Here is a 17,828-nt window from a genome sequence, read left to right on the forward strand (position 1 = left end):
AGAGAGTTCGGGTTTTGGTCAGGAATATATATGCTTCTTGTCAAGCTCTCTGATTTATTAGACTAAGTTTAGCACTACTGTAGTAATATGGCAATCGCTCTATCCAAGATTACCCATGACTGTGTGGAGGGGGCCATTTTCTCGAGGGACACTGCAATTCTTTCAGTACTGGAGTGTGTTCCAATGTCCTTATTGATAGTCCAGGATTTGCCATTAATCGAGGTGTGGGGGATGGGAGCTAATGATTGAAGATGTTTGACATTGAGTACATTTGTAAAGGATGTAGCAACAAGTGACAGAGACTTTGGGAAAGTTAGAGACAGATTTGAATCTCCTTCAAAGTACTGGAACACACTATAATCAGATCAACATAGAGTTACTCACTTGGCCAATAAAATATTAACACATCTAGAGAACATTTCCCCCTAAATAAATGATAATCTGGGGTAACACCATGAACAGAATCTGAGCATTGAAAGAGAAGAAAGGAAAAACTCCATTTCTTTCACAACCCAGGAAGCCCCAAATGTTTTTACAGCACATTGAATATTTTTGCTCTTGATGAGCAGTAAACGTTTTAAGATGGTTTTATGATTTATTTTTACTTGTTTCAGGCTACGTGCATTTATCATTTATAAGTTAAAATTCAAATATTCACAGAGAATTCAGCACAAGCTACTGAGAAGTGAAATGAGGAATTAAAATACTAAAAGGCGGCAATATATGAATGTCCATGCTTTAAAAAGACTTACAGTGCAATAATATTGAAACCAGTAGTAATGGCACAGTATGAGAGTTTAGCAGCTGCGAGTTAAGTCCCTCAATAGCAAATTGGGGTACCTGGCACTAAAAAAGAACAAACTGAAATTGTTCACTAGTATGTACTATTTTAGACAGAAAGGTCAAACTGTCCCCCCTTCACACGTCCCTAAACAGTACTGCAGTGAATTTGAATCAGAGACTGTAGGAGACAATGTGCAATAATGAATTAGAATTAGAGACTTGGAGAAGATGAAGTATAAGGGATTAATTCTAGTTGCATAATATGTTAATGATTCTAACACCATAGAAAGCAATGTAACATTACATGATCTTGCTCACTTACAGATCATGACAAGTTAAAGCCACATTAACGGGCTCCTTAGAGGTTAGCTGTGACCAAAGGACAGCACCTTCGCTCCTTTGCCTAAAGGTTAGGGTCTCTCTCCAGTGCCTTGAGCATAAAAGCTACACTGACACTCCAATTCAGCACCAAGGCATTGTCATCATTTGAATGAGAATTAAACTCAATTCTACGGACAGCCAACAAGGTTTAGAGCTGGATGAACACAGCAGGCCAAGCAGCATCATATGAGCAGAAAGGCTGACTTTTCGGGCCTAGACCTTTCATCAGAAATGGGGGAGGGGAAGGGGGATAGAAGATTGATAGAAGAGAAGATAGGTGGAGAGGAAAGGGAAAGGTCAAAGAGGCGGGGATGGAGCCAGTAAAGGTGAGTGTTGGTGGGGAGTCAGGGAGGGGATAGGTCAGTCCAGGGAGGACGGACAGGTCAAGGGGGCGGGATGAGGTTAGTAGGTAGGAGATGGGGGTGGGGCTTGAGGTGGGAGGAGGGGATAGGTGGGAGGAAGAACAGGTTAGGGAGGAGGGGAAGAGCTGGGCTGGTTTTGGGATGCGGTAGGGGGAGGGGAGATTTTGAAGCTTGTGAAATCCACATTGATACCATTGGGCTGCAGGGTTCCCAAGCGGAATATGAGTTGCTGTTCCTGCAACCTTCGGGTGGCATCGTTGTGGCACTGCAGGAGGCCCAGGATGGACATGTCATCTGAGGAATGGGAGGGGGAGTTGAAATGGTTCGCGACTGGGAGGTGCAGTTGTTTAGTGCGAACCGAGCGTAGGTGTTCTGCAAAGCGGTCCCCAAGCCTCCGCTTGGTTTCCCCGACGTAGAGGAGGTCACAACGGGTACAGCGGATGCAGTATACCACATTAGTGAACATCTGCTTGATGTGGAAAGTCTTCTTGGGGCCTGGGATGGGGATGAGGGAGGGCAGGTGCAGCACTTCCTGTGGTTGCAGGGAAAAGTGCCCGGTGTGGTGGGGCTGGAGGGGAGTGTGGAGCGGACAAGGGAATCACGGAGAGAGTGGTCCCTCCGGAAAGCAGATAAGGGTGGGGAGAGAAAAATGTCTTTGGTGGTGGGGTCGGATTGCAGATGGCGGAAGTGTCGGAGGATGATGCGTTGGATCCGGAGGTTGGTGGGGTGGTACGTGAGGACGAGGGGGATTCTTTTTTGGTTCTGATTGTGGGGACGGGGTGTGAGGGATGAGTTGCGGGAAATGTGGGAGACACGGTTGAGGGCGTTCTCGACCACTGAGGAGGGGAAGTTACGGTCCTTGAAAAACGAGGACAACTGATGTACGGGAGTGGAATGCCTCATCCTGGGAGCAGATGCAGTGGAGGCGAAGGAATTGGGAATAGGGGATAGCATTTTTGCAGGAAGGTGGGTGGGAGGAGGTGTATTCTAGGTAGCTGTGGGAGTCAGTGGGCTTGAAATGGATATCGGTTTCTAGGCGGTTGCCCGAGATGGAGACAGAGAGGTCCAGGAAGGAGAGAGAGGTATTAGAGATGGTCCAGGTGAACTTAAGGTTGGGGTGGAAGGTGTTGGTGAAGTGGATGAACTGTTCGAGTTCCTTGTGGGAACTATCTCTACTGAGAGCCTGTCTACCTACACAAAGAGATGTAAAAATCCTCATGGGTACTCTGCAAAGAACATCTGCGAGGTCTTCCAAGTGTCCTGACCAAGACTTATTTTTCGACTAAACATTATTGTAAATATGTAACTATTCGGTGTTTACAGTTTATGGGAGCTGGCTGTATGTAAAATGGTTACATTTTATAAGTATTTCATTGGCTGTAAATTGATTTTGGACTACCAGAGATCATGACAGGTGCTCCAAAAGTCAAAATGTTTCTTTTACATATCAATTGACATTTCGCCAAGTTAACATTTCAATTGTTTTATAGTGATTGCAGCACTTAACAGTTTAATGGGGCTATTAACATTAGCAATGAAAATAAGCTGAGCTTTAAGATGTGGTGTTGCTACACAGCGTATTTGAGTTGCAGTGAGCTGTGCTCTATAGTCTACAATCACTTTACAAAGTAGGTTCAGGCATTGTGCAGAGGCTTTGATGAGTGGGAAGGTCAGAGAGAGTCTGCTTGTCGATCTTAGCCAAGGACAAGGGACAAAGTTTGTTGAGGGAGGAAACATAGATAATATAAATGAAACAAATTATGTGTAAGGATAGTGTGCAACCTGCAAAGATTTGATGGAAATCTCAATTTGATTTGATGCACTTCATTAAAAGTACAAATGAATTGTGAAAGCACTTGTTTTACATTTTTCTGAAGAAGGGTCCAGACTCGAAACGTTAGCTTTCCTGCTCCACTGATGTTGCTTGGCCTGCTGTGTTCATCCAGCTGTACACCTTGTTATCTCAGATTCTTCTGCATCGGCAGTTCCTACTATCTCTGACTTGTTTTACATTAGCTGTGGAACAGTCCCACAGGCATTGATCAGTCTCAAATGCCTTTGTTTTTAAGTCTAGAGGGTGAGAATCAGTGAACTATTCATCCCCAGAGGCTATCGCAAGTAATCCACCTCTAATCCAGTTCCTAGTCCACATTCACAGTGGACTTTTTCTGGCAAGTATCTCTGGATAGCAATTAGAACAAAACTAAGGTCAATTGTTTGGTTAACCACCAGTGTGGAATAGGAACACAAAATGCCTTAGCTGTTCCCCTGGCTGAGATCAGTTGATAAAGCACAGAGCATAAATTATACCCAGGGCCTTCTGACCCGTCAGGCGTAATGCTGCATTCAGTTGTGCCTTTATCCACCAGATCATCAGGGGAATCAGCTGAGATATTTTTGATGTAGTTCTCAGCTTAGCCACCTTTGAATACATCTAAGGTACTTGGTGTAACATGACATAGATTAATAACTTACATGCTTCACGGCTTCTCGCAGTCTTCTTCCTGACATTGTGCTAAGGAAAAGAAATCAGGAGGGAAATTGGGAGACTTAAACAGCTTCTACATACAAGGATAGTTAACTAGTGAGCAATCCATCAATCCAAACTAGTTATTTCATTTGACAATAAATGGACTACCTGACAGCATTTAAATTAATCATTGGTGGGTAAATGGCATTGAATGTCATTAAAATGGACAGCATGAAAACAAACATAGATAACCGGTATATCAGGCAAACATAGTGTAATGTACTGGGCAAATGATTATTCCTTTTATAAAGTAACCAAAATGATGATAAGGGCACAATTTTTCCTTCTCTGGAAGTGGTGAGTATCTTGCGGACAGGTCATAATCTTGGATTAATTATGGACATATTGAACTTTTAGTGCAACTTTGTTTTTTTCGAAAGAGGATACAGTGACATATGCTTAGCAATGTAATACATTGACTGTATGAAAGGTCTGTGTGGATTATCCTCAGTGTTGGGGAAGATCCTAGAAAGTTAAATGTTACAAGTATCAAGGAAGTTTTAAAGAGAAAAACTGCAAAAAGGGGAAGTGCACTGCAAACTGGATCATAATCTCCTGTGAGTTATCTCAGAACATGACCGTAAAGACAGCAGTCTTATGCAGAAACATGCTTGTGTCTTCTCCTTTCTACAATACACCAGAACAGAGTCAACTGTTATTTTCAACCCTGGTCTGTGTGTGTAGTGGTCGCAATGATTGTTGTGAAGGTCATAGATGCAAAGTCTTCCTTCTGCTGCAGGTTAAAAGAGAAATATCTCTCTCTTCAATGAAATCAGAAAACAATTTAAGCTGCTGTCAAAAGCAAATGGAACAAAGGCCTTTCAGCTTGGGGTGGCTCGATGGCTCAGTGGTTAACACTGCTGCCTCACAGCGCCAGTGACCTGGGTTCAATTCCACCCTCAGGCAACTGTCTGTGTGGAGTTTGCTCATCTTTCCCCAGGTCTGTGTGGGTTTCTTCTGGGTGCTCCAGTCTTTGGACTGTGGGAGGAGATGTGTAGGTTACATGGATTGGCCATGCTAAATTGCTCAGTGTCGAGGGATGTGCAGGTTAGGTGGGTTAGCCATGGGAAATGTGGGATGACAGGGATAAGGCAGAAAGGTGGGTCTGGATGTGATGCTTTTTGGAGGGTTGGTGTGGACTCGATGGGCCGAATGGCTTGCTTTGACACTGTAGGGATTCCATGATTCTTACCTGCAAAGCAAAGCACCTCAAAATCAACTGCTCACCTCCCAGCATTGGCGCTGCTGATATCATCCATTGTCCACAACTTTCCAACTCCCACTCTCCATGAAACTCAGAAACTGATCCACATATCCTTCTAGTTTTTCCTAACTTTCCACCTCTTACTTCTAATCTGTGATAATTGTTCATTGCATTATTATTTCTTCTCACGTTTCGTAACTAACCAACTCACTTTTTCATTAACATAGGAAAGCCTGGTTAAATTGGCTGTTTATATAACATAAATTCATTTGGTTTGGGAGAAAGGCATCTACAAAAGAATGTAGTCGTTTTTAAAGTAACCATGTGGAGGTGAATCAAGAAAGGGAGCCAGTTCAGCCATCCTCACTGGAGGATAACAATTTAGGGTATCCCACCTGGAACTGTACTAAGTTGTGAATATCACCCAGGGCTTGGTCACAAAAAAAGGAAAGTAGAAAAAAGGAGAAATAATTGATTACTTTGGCACTGGAGAGATACTCAGCATAAGCCCCCAAACTATCCCCAGCCCTTCCTGCCACTTCAGTCATTGGGTGTTGTGAAGAAAGTCTAATGGGGCCTTTCTCAACTTGTGAGCAATAAAGGTCCTTAAGTGACCAATTAATAGCCATTTAAGGATCTCAACTCACCAGCATCCTGATTACCAGAAACAAGGGCGAGCAGTTTGACAGGTGTAGGTCAGTTTGTCAGGTGTAGGACTCCATTTGTCTCAATATAGGGGCAATTGGAGGAACAGAGGGCCACTCAAAGCCATCCCCTGACCCTTTCCACCAACTCCCCTCCCCATGACCCCAGCCTCACAACAAGCAAAAGGAAAGCACCAACTTTTGTATTGTTGGGTCTCCTGGAAACTAGACCTCAACTGATAGTCTTTAGGACCTAGAAGACATGGCATCTGATTGGATGGCATGGATCGGCAGGACTTCATCATGGCTTTTGATTGACCAAGTAATTCAGTAGTCAGCTCCCAACAAGCTGATTGGAGCTCGATTCAATAAGTTTCAAGATCGTCGTAGAATCATAAAATCATAGAATCCCTACAGTGTGGAAGCAGGCCATTCGGCCCATCAATTCGACTCTGTTCCTCTGAAGAGCATCCCACCCAGACCCAAGCACCTTCCCCACCCCACAGCACCACCCAGCCCCCTCCCCCCACCCTATTCCTGTAACCTTGCATATCCCACAGGGTAACCCAACTAGCTTGCATATCCCTGGACACTATGGGCAATTTTGCATGGTCAATTCACTTAACCTGCACATCTTTGGACTGTGGGAGGAAACCAGAGCACCTGGAGGAAATCCATACAGACACAGGGAGAACACGCAAACTCCATACAGACAGTCACCCGATGGTGGAATCGAACCCACCCTCACAGACAGACAACACAACTGAAAATCTCAGCCACAAGGTTCCTCCAACAACATTGCTTTAACTTAAACAGTAACAGGGTGACCTGATCATTTTTTTTTAGATATTAGGGGGAACAGATAGGGTAGATGAAGAACAACTTGACACAGTTTGGGGGCGTGGCCGAGAAAGATAGGTCTAAACATTAGAGGAAGACTTTTCAGGGGTGAAATTAGGAAATATTTTAGATGCAAGATCTATTAGAAGTTTGGATCTCTCTTAGCAAGTGGTAATTAATGCTAGAGCAATTGCTCATTCTAAAACCAAGACTAAATGATTTTTGTCAACAAGAAATTAAGGAGTTTGGTCATGATCTCAGTGAATGGTAGGTCAGGCTTGAGGGGCAAAATGGACCATCCTCTTCCTAACCTGCCGTTGTACAGCAGATATAAGGTTTTACAATGGACTTAACCACTCTGTGGCTGCAGGAAGGAATCCCACTGGAACTGAAACCATTGGTGTCGATCTATTGCTTTCTAACGTGCTTCTATAAAACTTTAGCAGAGACTCACGTAAACTCTCCAGGAATAGCTGCGATCGCCAATGTCCCAAGGGTAAGAATTTGCACATCCACAATTTCCGGATGCCAAGGTAGAGGTTTTGTCATCTGGAAGGTGACGATGCAGCATGTGGTTAAATATAAACCCGCTGTGATAAATTTTGAATTTGAATGGAAGAAACTGTCATGCTCATCAAAGAGAAATGAGATGAATTCACTGCAAATAGATATAACCCGATAAGATGTATTCATCACCAAAGAGCAAATATTATGCTACAAGCACTCATACTTCATCAGGATGAAGGAATTTTCTAAAGATCTGTATGAAGGGAGCCACAGAAAGCAGCATCTTACAAGAATGAGGTCTGATTACAGAGGGCTTAATGGAGGAGAAAATTTTATGTCCCCAATCTGTCTCTTTAATACAAGGTCATCAAATCAAACCATTTTTCTCAATAAGCCCAGTCTTGTGGAAAATCAATTCGCAGGGTAAAGGCGAGGACTTGCTGTAAGAGTCACCCTCTAGAACTACTTCTTTTAATCATACGTCAATGGACTTAAAATCAGAAATTATGAGATTTTTCTTGTATGTAAATTAATGTATTCAATGTGGAACCAATAAATTCATCCCTGCAACAAAAATGAGCCAGGAATCCATCAGGATGACGAGGATGCAACCCAGATTCCAACTATGTACAGGCCCTTCGACATTAATCTTTCCACTGGTTATGATGAAGCATTGTATCTTGTAAGGAAAACCCCAACATGCTTAATGATAGACTGAGAGAAGGACATGTTAGAGATCCTAAGCACACTGGGCTGATTCTCCACTTCTTGCTCCCTCAGAACTGGACTCCAGAAGGTCACTAAAATGAAGGGAATCAATGTCAATAGTCTCGCTGATTACTCCTGCTTATTAGTCCGGCTACATTGTCTGGTGGAGCCTGGACTGGGGTGAACATCAGAAGTATAAATTTGGAAACGCACTCCACCATTTTCCTGCCAGTCGTGATTGGGTTGTCAAGGTCTAAGTTTGTTTCTGAAAAACAAGTGCAAATGCTACACACAGTGTAACCTTGAAAGGAACTGCATAAACTGAAATTAATTAGACCTTTTAAAGGTCTTTTCTTTGACATTCCTTCACTTTTTTTTCTGAAAGGTGGGAGCACATTTTAAAAAGATAGCCCTCTGGATAATTGTGTATTCCTCATTTGGTTAACAGTTATTGATGCTTGAATGTATTGTCCAACAGAATTTTTTTTTTTTTTTAAAACGTCATCAAACACTCATAATGCAATATCTCACAACATAGCAGAAGTTGAGAATCTCGAGTTATTCGGTAACATTCAATAAGTAAAGAACAAACATACTTCTCCTGTACTGAAAAGGATTGGTTTGGGATGGTGGCAATCCTGCGTCTCATTGGATGGTTCTCCCAGGAGCATGTCACGGATAGCATCCCAAAATGGATCTCCTTCGATGGTTCCTATGGACACATCACCAGAACACAAATCAAATCCTACTCCCTGACGGAGAGATTGTCTCATATATTGAGCAAAACAGCTTAATTTTTATTCTCTTTATTTTTTGCCTCAAAAACATGTCTTTCTAAGCAGCAAGCTCCCGACTTACCCTGTGTAAAGTTAAAGGCTCCGACGCCATCAGTTGTGCCAGCAGCAAAGCTGTACCCAAGGGCAGGTTTACACGTGTGACCCTGGAAGAGGAAAGCTCCATTAATATGGGTTATATCATCATCATCATTGGCGGTCCCTCACAGACAAGGATGACTCTCTTCCACTCTCAGGGTGAGTCCTCAGGTGGCTGTACAGACTATTGCAGCTTCCACACACAGACTCAATACTTACTGCCCAAATGTTATAAAGAAAGTCCCATTGTATTAAGGTGTTTTCATTTATGTCACAAATTACAACTTTGTATTGTGCATTCCTTAAAACTGGGTGTTACCATATTTAGGTCCTTTACCCATGAGGACAGAGAGAGAGAGACGGGCAGATAATAAGTTTCAGAAAGAGCTGGAAATCACGACAGAGATTTTAAACGTTTTCTATCTATCTTCATAAAAGTATGCGAGGAATAATGGGCAGCCTAAGGTCAGAGGAGAGTGAAGATCCTAAAAAGTAATTAATATCAATAAGGAAAAGTACTGGAGAATTTAATAGAATGAAAAGCCAAACAAATCCCTCCACCTGAATAGCCAAGGTCTTTTCTCCAGGGTAGGGGAGTCCAAAACTAGAGGGCATAGGTTTAAGGTAAAAGAGGAAAGATTTAAAAGGGACATAAGGGACAACTTTTTCACGCAGAGGGTGGTGCGTGTATAGAATGAGAGGCAGTGGTGGCGGTTGGTACAATTACAACATTTAAAAGGCATCTGGGTGGGTATATGAATAGGAAGCATTTAGAGGGATATGGGCCAAATGCTAGCAAATGGGACTAGGTTATTTTAAGGATATCTGGTCAGCATGGATGAGTTGGACCAGAGGGTCTGTTTTGATTCCGTACAGCTCTATAACTCTCTGATGGTGTACAGCCTAGGATTCCAAAGAACATGGATCATCCAAAAATTTCCCAAACTCTAAACAATCATTTGACCTGAAAGACATTTAAGTTATTTGCCCTTATGTCAGATGTTTCCAGAAATACCCTTCTTCTGTGAACTAACACATTTCTATATCCAACCTGAATCCATCTCTTTTAGTGATGATATTAGGGTCTTCTCCTTTGGTATACTGCATCAAACACTTGCATTAAATCTTTATAAATAGACAGAAAAAGATCTATATCATTTGTAGCCAGTGGTCCAACCTTTTCAAGTTCACCAAATTTAGAACGGAGTAGAAAATGGATGCATGATTTAGATATGGACCCATCTCGAAACCTAAAAGTCATCTTTGCAATGATTACTAGAAATCTAATGGGCAAAGATTGAAAAAAAGAGCTAGACTTTTGAATGGAGATCAGTTAAAATTGAAAAAGCAGTGCTAAAGAAAACAATGTTTCTCAGCCTGCCATTTTCTGTTTTGGTAGAGCAAAAGATTTGAAGAAACAACAAGGCCAAACCTCAAAAGTTGGCCTGGGCAAAGAGGTGTCCTCTGTTGGCTCAACAGTGCTCAAAATCACATGCGAAAATATTTTCCACAGACAGTGACATCAGGCATGATATAAGAGAACAAGTATGTCTCATTCCCTGTCTTTTGCATCAAAACAACACTGATTATCAAGAACACTGAGGAATGGGAGCACCAGGGGAGGTATTTAAAATTTAAGCTCTCTTGACAAAATAGTGAAACTTAAAAACTTCCAATTTTTCAAGAAAGTATGGGCACATGGGAAGAAGAGGTAATGAGTCGGGTAGGGAACTTGTTCAGAGCAGACATACCAACAACAGCCAATTTGACCTAATGTCCTGTTTCCGTGCTGTGGATTCCATGTTACACTATGCACTCTCTAAAGCACCATATAGCAGCATGGAATGACACAGATTTTCCTCTTTCATAGCTCTCCACATGCGAGATGCAAAACATAGTTACTGGAGATCTTAAAATCAAATTTTTTTTATATTTCCCATCTAGCATGAAGCCTCATGTAATGGCTGCTTACAACAGTTACCAAACACATACATTTTCATCAACAACAGAAAGTAAGTTAAAGATGATGGCTACGAAGGCTAGCTGCTCACTGACACCTTGTGTCGCAACTTGTTTCAGAGAAACAGAATTGCTTTTTCTTAGGAAACATGAAAACTGGCTTTACGATGAAAGTGGGTCAGTGGTCATTCTGATATCATTGGAAGTTATCTGTTGCCATTGGCTACAAGGATTCAGACAATTTGACACAGTGTAGATTGCCAATCCCAAAAAGATCAACAAGGGATCAGCATCAGCGGGCACTCCCAGTCACCCAGCACTGCCACCAGACAATGGTCTTCTTTGGATGAAAGACGGACTAGAAGAGGAGGAAGGCAACCCAGGGAAGAGTTCCTGAACAATCGTGTCAGACAGCAGTACGCAGCCTTCACAACTGTAATGAGATTGACTCACTCTGTCACCTGCCTACTCATCCTCTCCTATCAATGAACCACCCTCAATTATTATTGCTTGTATATATTTTTGTCTAATTGACTAATGGATTATATCTAAACTGCTGCTTAGCACATTTAATAGACTGTCTGAAAATTCCTTACTGCTGGTTGGATGCCTATATTAGGTGACTGTGATCCTGAACCCCCAAAAATTAGTATAATATGAAGAAAAATTAGCTAGCTCTAGTGCCTATATTCATTTTGTAAAATAACACAGACTCAAGAAGCTGGATTGGAATATTGGGCAGTGTGGCAGTGTGGCTACAGGTAAAGGCAGAAACCTTTGCACTGCCAAAGGTGACCCACCAATGGGGCTTATAAGAAACTCAGGTGGTTCTTTTCTTTCCTTTTGACCTTCTTCCCTCTGAAAACCCGTAAGGAAAAGGGCTGAGAAATGGTGCCCCTCGCTCTGCCTGATGCACGTCAGACAGCAGTTTTAATGCTACTCTCTGAACTTTGCTTTCAATCTGATATCACTGGGCAAGGATAGTATCCAAGTTATTTTTCTGAGTCAGAATGAGTTAGTGTGAAGTTGTAGTTCAACAAAAATATCCCAGAAACTACAGCTTTTGTGTGGTATTTTTGGTAGAATGACTTTCCCATTTCATCCTCCTGCTACCCATTAAGCTTCCCCTGACAGAGCTCCCGAAGGAACATATTGTAACGCTTTGTTGAACTTAATGACAACAAACGTGGCCCCTGAGTCTAATCAAGTTAACGTTGTCTTACAAAAAAGAGAGAGAAACAAGGCAGGTACTCACTGAATGTGTTGAATTGAATTCCACTGTGACACTAGTCATGTTAACCCATTGATGAGCAAAGTTGACAGGACCTTTTATTTCTCTCGTGGCTGTTCTGGACAATTCCTGGGAATAAAATTCACATCAGATAAGGAATCGTAAAACAGGTGAACAGCAATTCTCCACTTGAATTCACAAAGCCTCCATCTCCATGGGTTACATGTATCTTTTTAATTCCTGTATAATTTTTCAACTATGCACGAAAATCTTCACATCATTGTTATGGTGTGGAATTTATCACCCAACACACTCAATGGAGAATATAAAACAAAATGCTTGTGGTGTCCAAATGTACAGGAATTCTGACACAGTTGCGATACCGTCCTTGTCAGCATGAACTTGTCTTTGTTGCCATCTTATTCTGAGAATTTTTGTTCGAGTTGTTGTAATCACAATTGCAAGTCTCCTCCAATCAGTCGGGTTATTGACCATTGAAGCTGAACAGACAGAGAGGAGTGACTTAACACAAAGGAAGTGTGGAGCATCAATTCAATTCCATTCCATGACTGTGGAATCAGTGAGACTCCTTAAGGCCTTCTGTCTTCAGTCTTTCCTTTCAACATTAGAAAAATATTTGCTCAAGCATCAGCAGGATTAAATTAAACCATAGGAATCCTATCAATGCTAATTATACGGGTCATACATAATATAATAAAATGTTGAGAACCCAGCACTGATCCCAGTGACATATCACTTGTTACATTGTGCTAACAAGAAGAATACACATTTTTGCTTACACTCCAGTTAGCAAGCCAAACTGCCTTCTCATGCCAATATGTTATCCGCTAGAACATGAACGTGAATTTTCCACAATAACCATTGATGTGGTACCTTATCAAAAGCCTTCTGGAAATCTAAGTACAGTTAATCCACCAATTCCACAGCACATGCTGCTTCTTCAAAGAACTTCAATACATTGTTTCAAAATGATTTCCCTTTCATCGAGCCATGTTCACTCTGCCTAAATACCTTGAATTTTTCAAAAAGCCCACTGATAATGTCTTTAATAATAGCACATGACATCTTTCCTATGACAAAGTAGAGCCAATGGTTTACAGTTTCCTGCATTCTGTTTCCCTCCCTTTTCAAATAAAGGAGTTACAGATGATATTTGCTAATTTATTTCCTGAATTTAAGGAATTTTGGAAAATTAAACTAACACTGTACCTATCTCACTCGCCACTTTCTCCAAAATGATGATTGGACAGCTCCTCTGCCGAGTTATCTTTGACAAACAATGTTTTAGTATTTATTTCTTATCACGCTGAGCTGCTGGTTCATAATCTCACTGAGTTCCACTCACCTTTGCTTTATTGTAGATGTGCTGTCCAATGATTGCAGTGCTTTCAAACATGTCCTTCCCAGGACCCGCAGACATACACATTGAAGGCTGTAAAATTAAAGGAGGGAAGAGGAAAGATGCATGAAATAACCATGAATCATGAATTTATAAAACTAGTCAGTGCACAGACTTGAATAACTTTAGAGTGTGTGCTCACTGGAGCCAGCTAGAACTCACCAACTCACACATTTAAAGTCATGAACAACTGAGAAGCAATTTCCATCATGGACATAGAAATCAATATTTTTTTTTAAAAAATGATGTTCAGCAGTTAAATTTTCCAAATGCCAGTAAGCTCCAAAGAAAACTTAAGGATCTACCAACTGTACAAATAACTCCTGATTTTTAAGCATAATAACATGCATATACAAGACACAGCAGTAAGTCATCAACCCATCAGGCTGCTCCATCACATAGTCAATCTGATTGTAACCATAAAGCCAGATTCATACCTACCCCAATAACATTTCACATCCTTGCTCACCCAACATCTATGCAGCTCTGTCTTAAAAATATTCAAAGACTCTTTTCAGGGAGAGAGTTCCGAGGATTGTCAAACATCTGCGAGAAAAGCAATTACCTCATCTCTCTTCTAAATGGGTGGAAATTTGTTATTTTTATTTGGCAGTATTGTGTTAAGCTGTTCAGGCTAAAAGACAATTGATATAACAGCATGTGAGGCATGAGGTAGGCTTTCTTGGCAAAGGCCCACAAAGTGAGATTGATGCTGTCATTGACCAGCCATTAAAAGCGCTCAGAAATATCAAACACTGGACTTACTCCTCCAACAGGACAGGTGCTGTCAGGATTGTTGCATGTTTCGCCCGTGTTCACGCAGTGAGGGCCCATTGTGTTCGAAGAGACATCTCCCAAATTGGAGGAAGCAAACGCTGCCACAAATGGTCCCTGTAAGGGTAAAAATCAAGGCAGAATGACAATACAACCATTGAGCACATTACATTGTTATGTTCTGCAAGCGGGGTAGAATGGCAGGAAGTGGGAACTGTGAATAACAGTGGATATAACTAACATTTAAACAGCTGAATTATTCAGCAACTTATATTAATACCATGTACATAATTTATATTGTGTCTATTAATAATTTATAGTTGATAGGAAGGAGTAATTAAATTTGCAAATCATATTAAGGCTGAAGATCACAGAAGTAAAATTAACTTCGAGAACACTGAAGCCTCTATTACAGTCTAGGCAGGGAGGCTTCAAAGGCTCAATAACACAAACTGTAAATTGCATTTCCCTACAGTTCCACTTAATTGTGAAGTGGGGCTTTGAGCAAATTGGTCACCTTTCTTGCAAATTGCATTCATATTTTCTTGTCATTGGCAATTCTATTTAAGCATTTCCAAAGGGTAGAGGGCACTCATCTGCAATTTTCTCTTACTGAAAAATGAGCTTCTGCCATATCACAATTATAATCCACCTGCAGTAACCTTATGCATTGGTACATTTTAGAAAGAACCCGAGGCCTCAGCTAAGTAATAGCTCAAATTCTCAACGATAAAGAATCCTCAGTCCTCCCTAAAAACACGATCTGAAAGGAGGCATCAGGCTTTAATCTTCCTGACCACGGCAACATTATTTCTTAAATGGTTTGGAGGCAGGTCACGTAACTTGAGGTAAACTATTTTTAGAAAGGTTATTTAACAAGTTAACATCGAGCAGTAAAATGTTGGAATCTTTGAGTCATGGTGCAACATTGATCTCATAGCCTTACAGCTTATTAAATGGAATTAGCAGTGTTTTTGAGCTACATCAAATTATCACAGCTAAACACCATAGGCTGGTGATTTGCAAGAGCTAATAGTTATTTTCAGATTTTGGAGAGAGTTAAGATTAACGGAATTTTTACACTAGTGTAATAGTAATTAGCAGAACTTTCTTGGTGCATTAATGAGTCTGCAATTCTGATATAGGTTAAGGGACAATACAGTGTACATTTATTAATAACATGACCATTCATAAAAGGATTTTATTCTGTTTTATTTATAGACTGTTTTATTCTGACTCTTCCAATTCCTTTCGTAAAGGCACTAAGAGATACTCAGGATCCAGTTAGGGGATCACTATCAATCCTCAGCACACATGCTCATTCTCTATTTTGGATCCCAGACTGGGAGGATTGTCAGGCTTTTCAGCTCCGTGGAGTTTGGGGAACGGCACACCCAAACTTGATCCTTGCTGTAATTTACACCTTCCATTTTACAAGGAGCATACTATATTTAAAGCCAAGGATGAATGTTTCCCTCCCGTACACACGAGCAAAGATGCTAACAGCACCGTACGTACCTTATAGAACAAAGAACAGTACAGCACAGGAACTGGCCCTTCAGCCCATGATGTTGTGCCAAACATGACGCTAAACTAAACTAATCCCTTCTAATCTAAATTAAACATCCCTCCATTCCTCGTTTATTCATGTGCCTATCTAAAAGCCCCTTAATCGCCCCTATTGTATCTGCCTCCACCACTAACCCTAGCAGCGCGTTCTCGGTGTAAAAAACTTGTCCCTCACATCTCCTTCGATCTTCCCCTTCTTACTTTAAATGCATGCCCCCTAGTATTGGGCATTATTGGCTGAGATTACTCAAATCGTGTAGTAAATGAAATAAACACTGACTGCTGTCTGTATATTATGGCTGAGTGCTGTTCTATATGTTAACCTGTGTAATGTATAGGATAAGTACAGAGTTCTTGAAGTTTATTAACAACACTAACTACTTATATCGTGATAAAATGACAAAAATACACATTATTTGGGGGTTCTATGCTTCTGCTGTTACTGTACATTGCAGACATATACCTGACTGACTGAACACAGAACACATAATTAAGGGCATATGTGAGGGCATAATTAAGATGAATAGCAAGAGTCTTTTTCCCTGGACTGGAGGAGTTCAAAATTTAAGGGGCATATTTTTAAAGTAAGAGGTTAAGGACATGACGGGTTTTTTTTTTAAAACAGATAGTAGTTTGCATGTGGAATGAACCATCAGAGAAAGTGGTGGATGCAGGTACATTTAAAAGACATCTGGATAAGTGCATGAATAGGAAATGTTTGGAGGGATATGGGCCAAACACAGGCAAGTGGGACCAGTTTGGGAACATGGTCAGCATGGACTAGTTAGACCGATGGGCCTGTTTCCATGCTGTATGACTCTATAATGTACTGTGAGCCTGAGAACCCAAGAGCCCAAGGTGAGTACTTTCATATCAGAATGTCATGGATACACTTGCAGTCAGGTCAGGAATGTATACCATACAAACACTGCAGCCTGTTTTGCACAGCAAAGCCCCAGGAAGTGCAAGGTGATCATGACAAGGTCATTTGTTTATTGTGCTATAAGCTGAAGGATACCAGACAGCCTTCCTCTGCTCTTTATGAAACAGTGTCATGGGATCTTTTAGAGCCACCCAGGCCACAGTTTAACATCTCGCCTGAAAGATGGCATCTCCAACATTGATTAATTGATTGATTTATTGTCATGTGTACCGAAATACAGTGAAAAGCTTTGTTTACAAGCAGTACAGGCAGATCAAAAAGACTTAGCGGCATACAGGTTACATTATTTGAGGCTAGAGCCCATTCAATAGTCTGATAAGGGCCAGAAAGAAACTGTTCCTGAACCTGCTTGAGCGTGTGTTCAGGCTTCTGTATCTTCTGCCTAATGGAAGAGGTTGTAGGAGGTCATTACTGGGGTGCGTTGGGTCTTTGATGATGTTGGCCGCCTTTCCGCGGCAGCGAGCCGTGTAAATGGAGTCCCTGGATGGAAGGTTGGCTTCTGGGATGGTCTGGGCTGTGCACATCATCTTCTCTAGTTTCTTACAGTCCTGGGCAAAGCAGTTGCTACACCAGGCTGTTACACACCCGGACAGCATGGTTTCGATGGTACATCCGTAAAAGTTGGTGAGGGACCTTATGGACACAAGTGCTGCCACCTCTCAGTCCTGCACTTGAGTGACAGTCTAGAGTCTGTACTCATGTTTCTGGAGCGGGATTTAGAACACAAACCTTCTGGGTCACAGTTCCACCGATACTGCTAGCAGTATCTTCAGCTGTCATACTAAAGCTATTATAACGCTCCCAAAATAAATATCTCCACACAGCATTGACACACGTATGTAGTACTCACCTCCCCAGTCAAAGAGCCTGTGTTCTTCTCCTGTTCAAACAGGTAAGATGCATAGCCCATGTTGTCACTGCTAACCAGGTGATTAGTATTGTTCATACTGACAGGATGGACAGCAAACCAGCTACAACAAAACAGAAGGAAGCAAAACAAGTGAGTGTTAACTACATTACAGAGATCGCAGGAACTGCCGATGCTAGAGAATCTGAGATAACAAGGTGTAGGAGCTGGATGAACACAGCAGGCCAAGCAGC

The 17,828-nt window shown here is 41.5% G+C and overlaps 1 protein-coding gene across 1 annotated transcript in view; it reads right to left on the bottom strand.

Annotated features, from left to right (window-relative positions):
- The window catches only part of asah2 (N-acylsphingosine amidohydrolase 2), a 73,674-nt gene that overhangs the window by 27,639 nt on the left and 28,207 nt on the right, over window positions 1–17,828 (bottom strand). The window contains exons 7-14 of the mRNA XM_048608952.1: window positions 17,578–17,698; window positions 14,207–14,332; window positions 13,388–13,474; window positions 12,046–12,150; window positions 8,818–8,899; window positions 8,556–8,671; window positions 7,199–7,293; window positions 4,002–4,041 (exon numbers count right to left, since the gene is read on the bottom strand). Of these exons, the coding sequence (XP_048464909.1) occupies window positions 4,002–4,041; window positions 7,199–7,293; window positions 8,556–8,671; window positions 8,818–8,899; window positions 12,046–12,150; window positions 13,388–13,474; window positions 14,207–14,332; window positions 17,578–17,698 (772 nt within the window). The remainder of the gene's footprint in view (window positions 1–4,001; window positions 4,042–7,198; window positions 7,294–8,555; window positions 8,672–8,817; window positions 8,900–12,045; window positions 12,151–13,387; window positions 13,475–14,206; window positions 14,333–17,577; window positions 17,699–17,828) is intronic.

Source organism: Rhincodon typus, chromosome 20 (assembly GCF_021869965.1).
Source record: "Rhincodon typus isolate 14 chromosome 20, sRhiTyp1.1, whole genome shotgun sequence".
Taxonomy (NCBI): Eukaryota; Metazoa; Chordata; class Chondrichthyes; order Orectolobiformes; family Rhincodontidae; genus Rhincodon; species Rhincodon typus.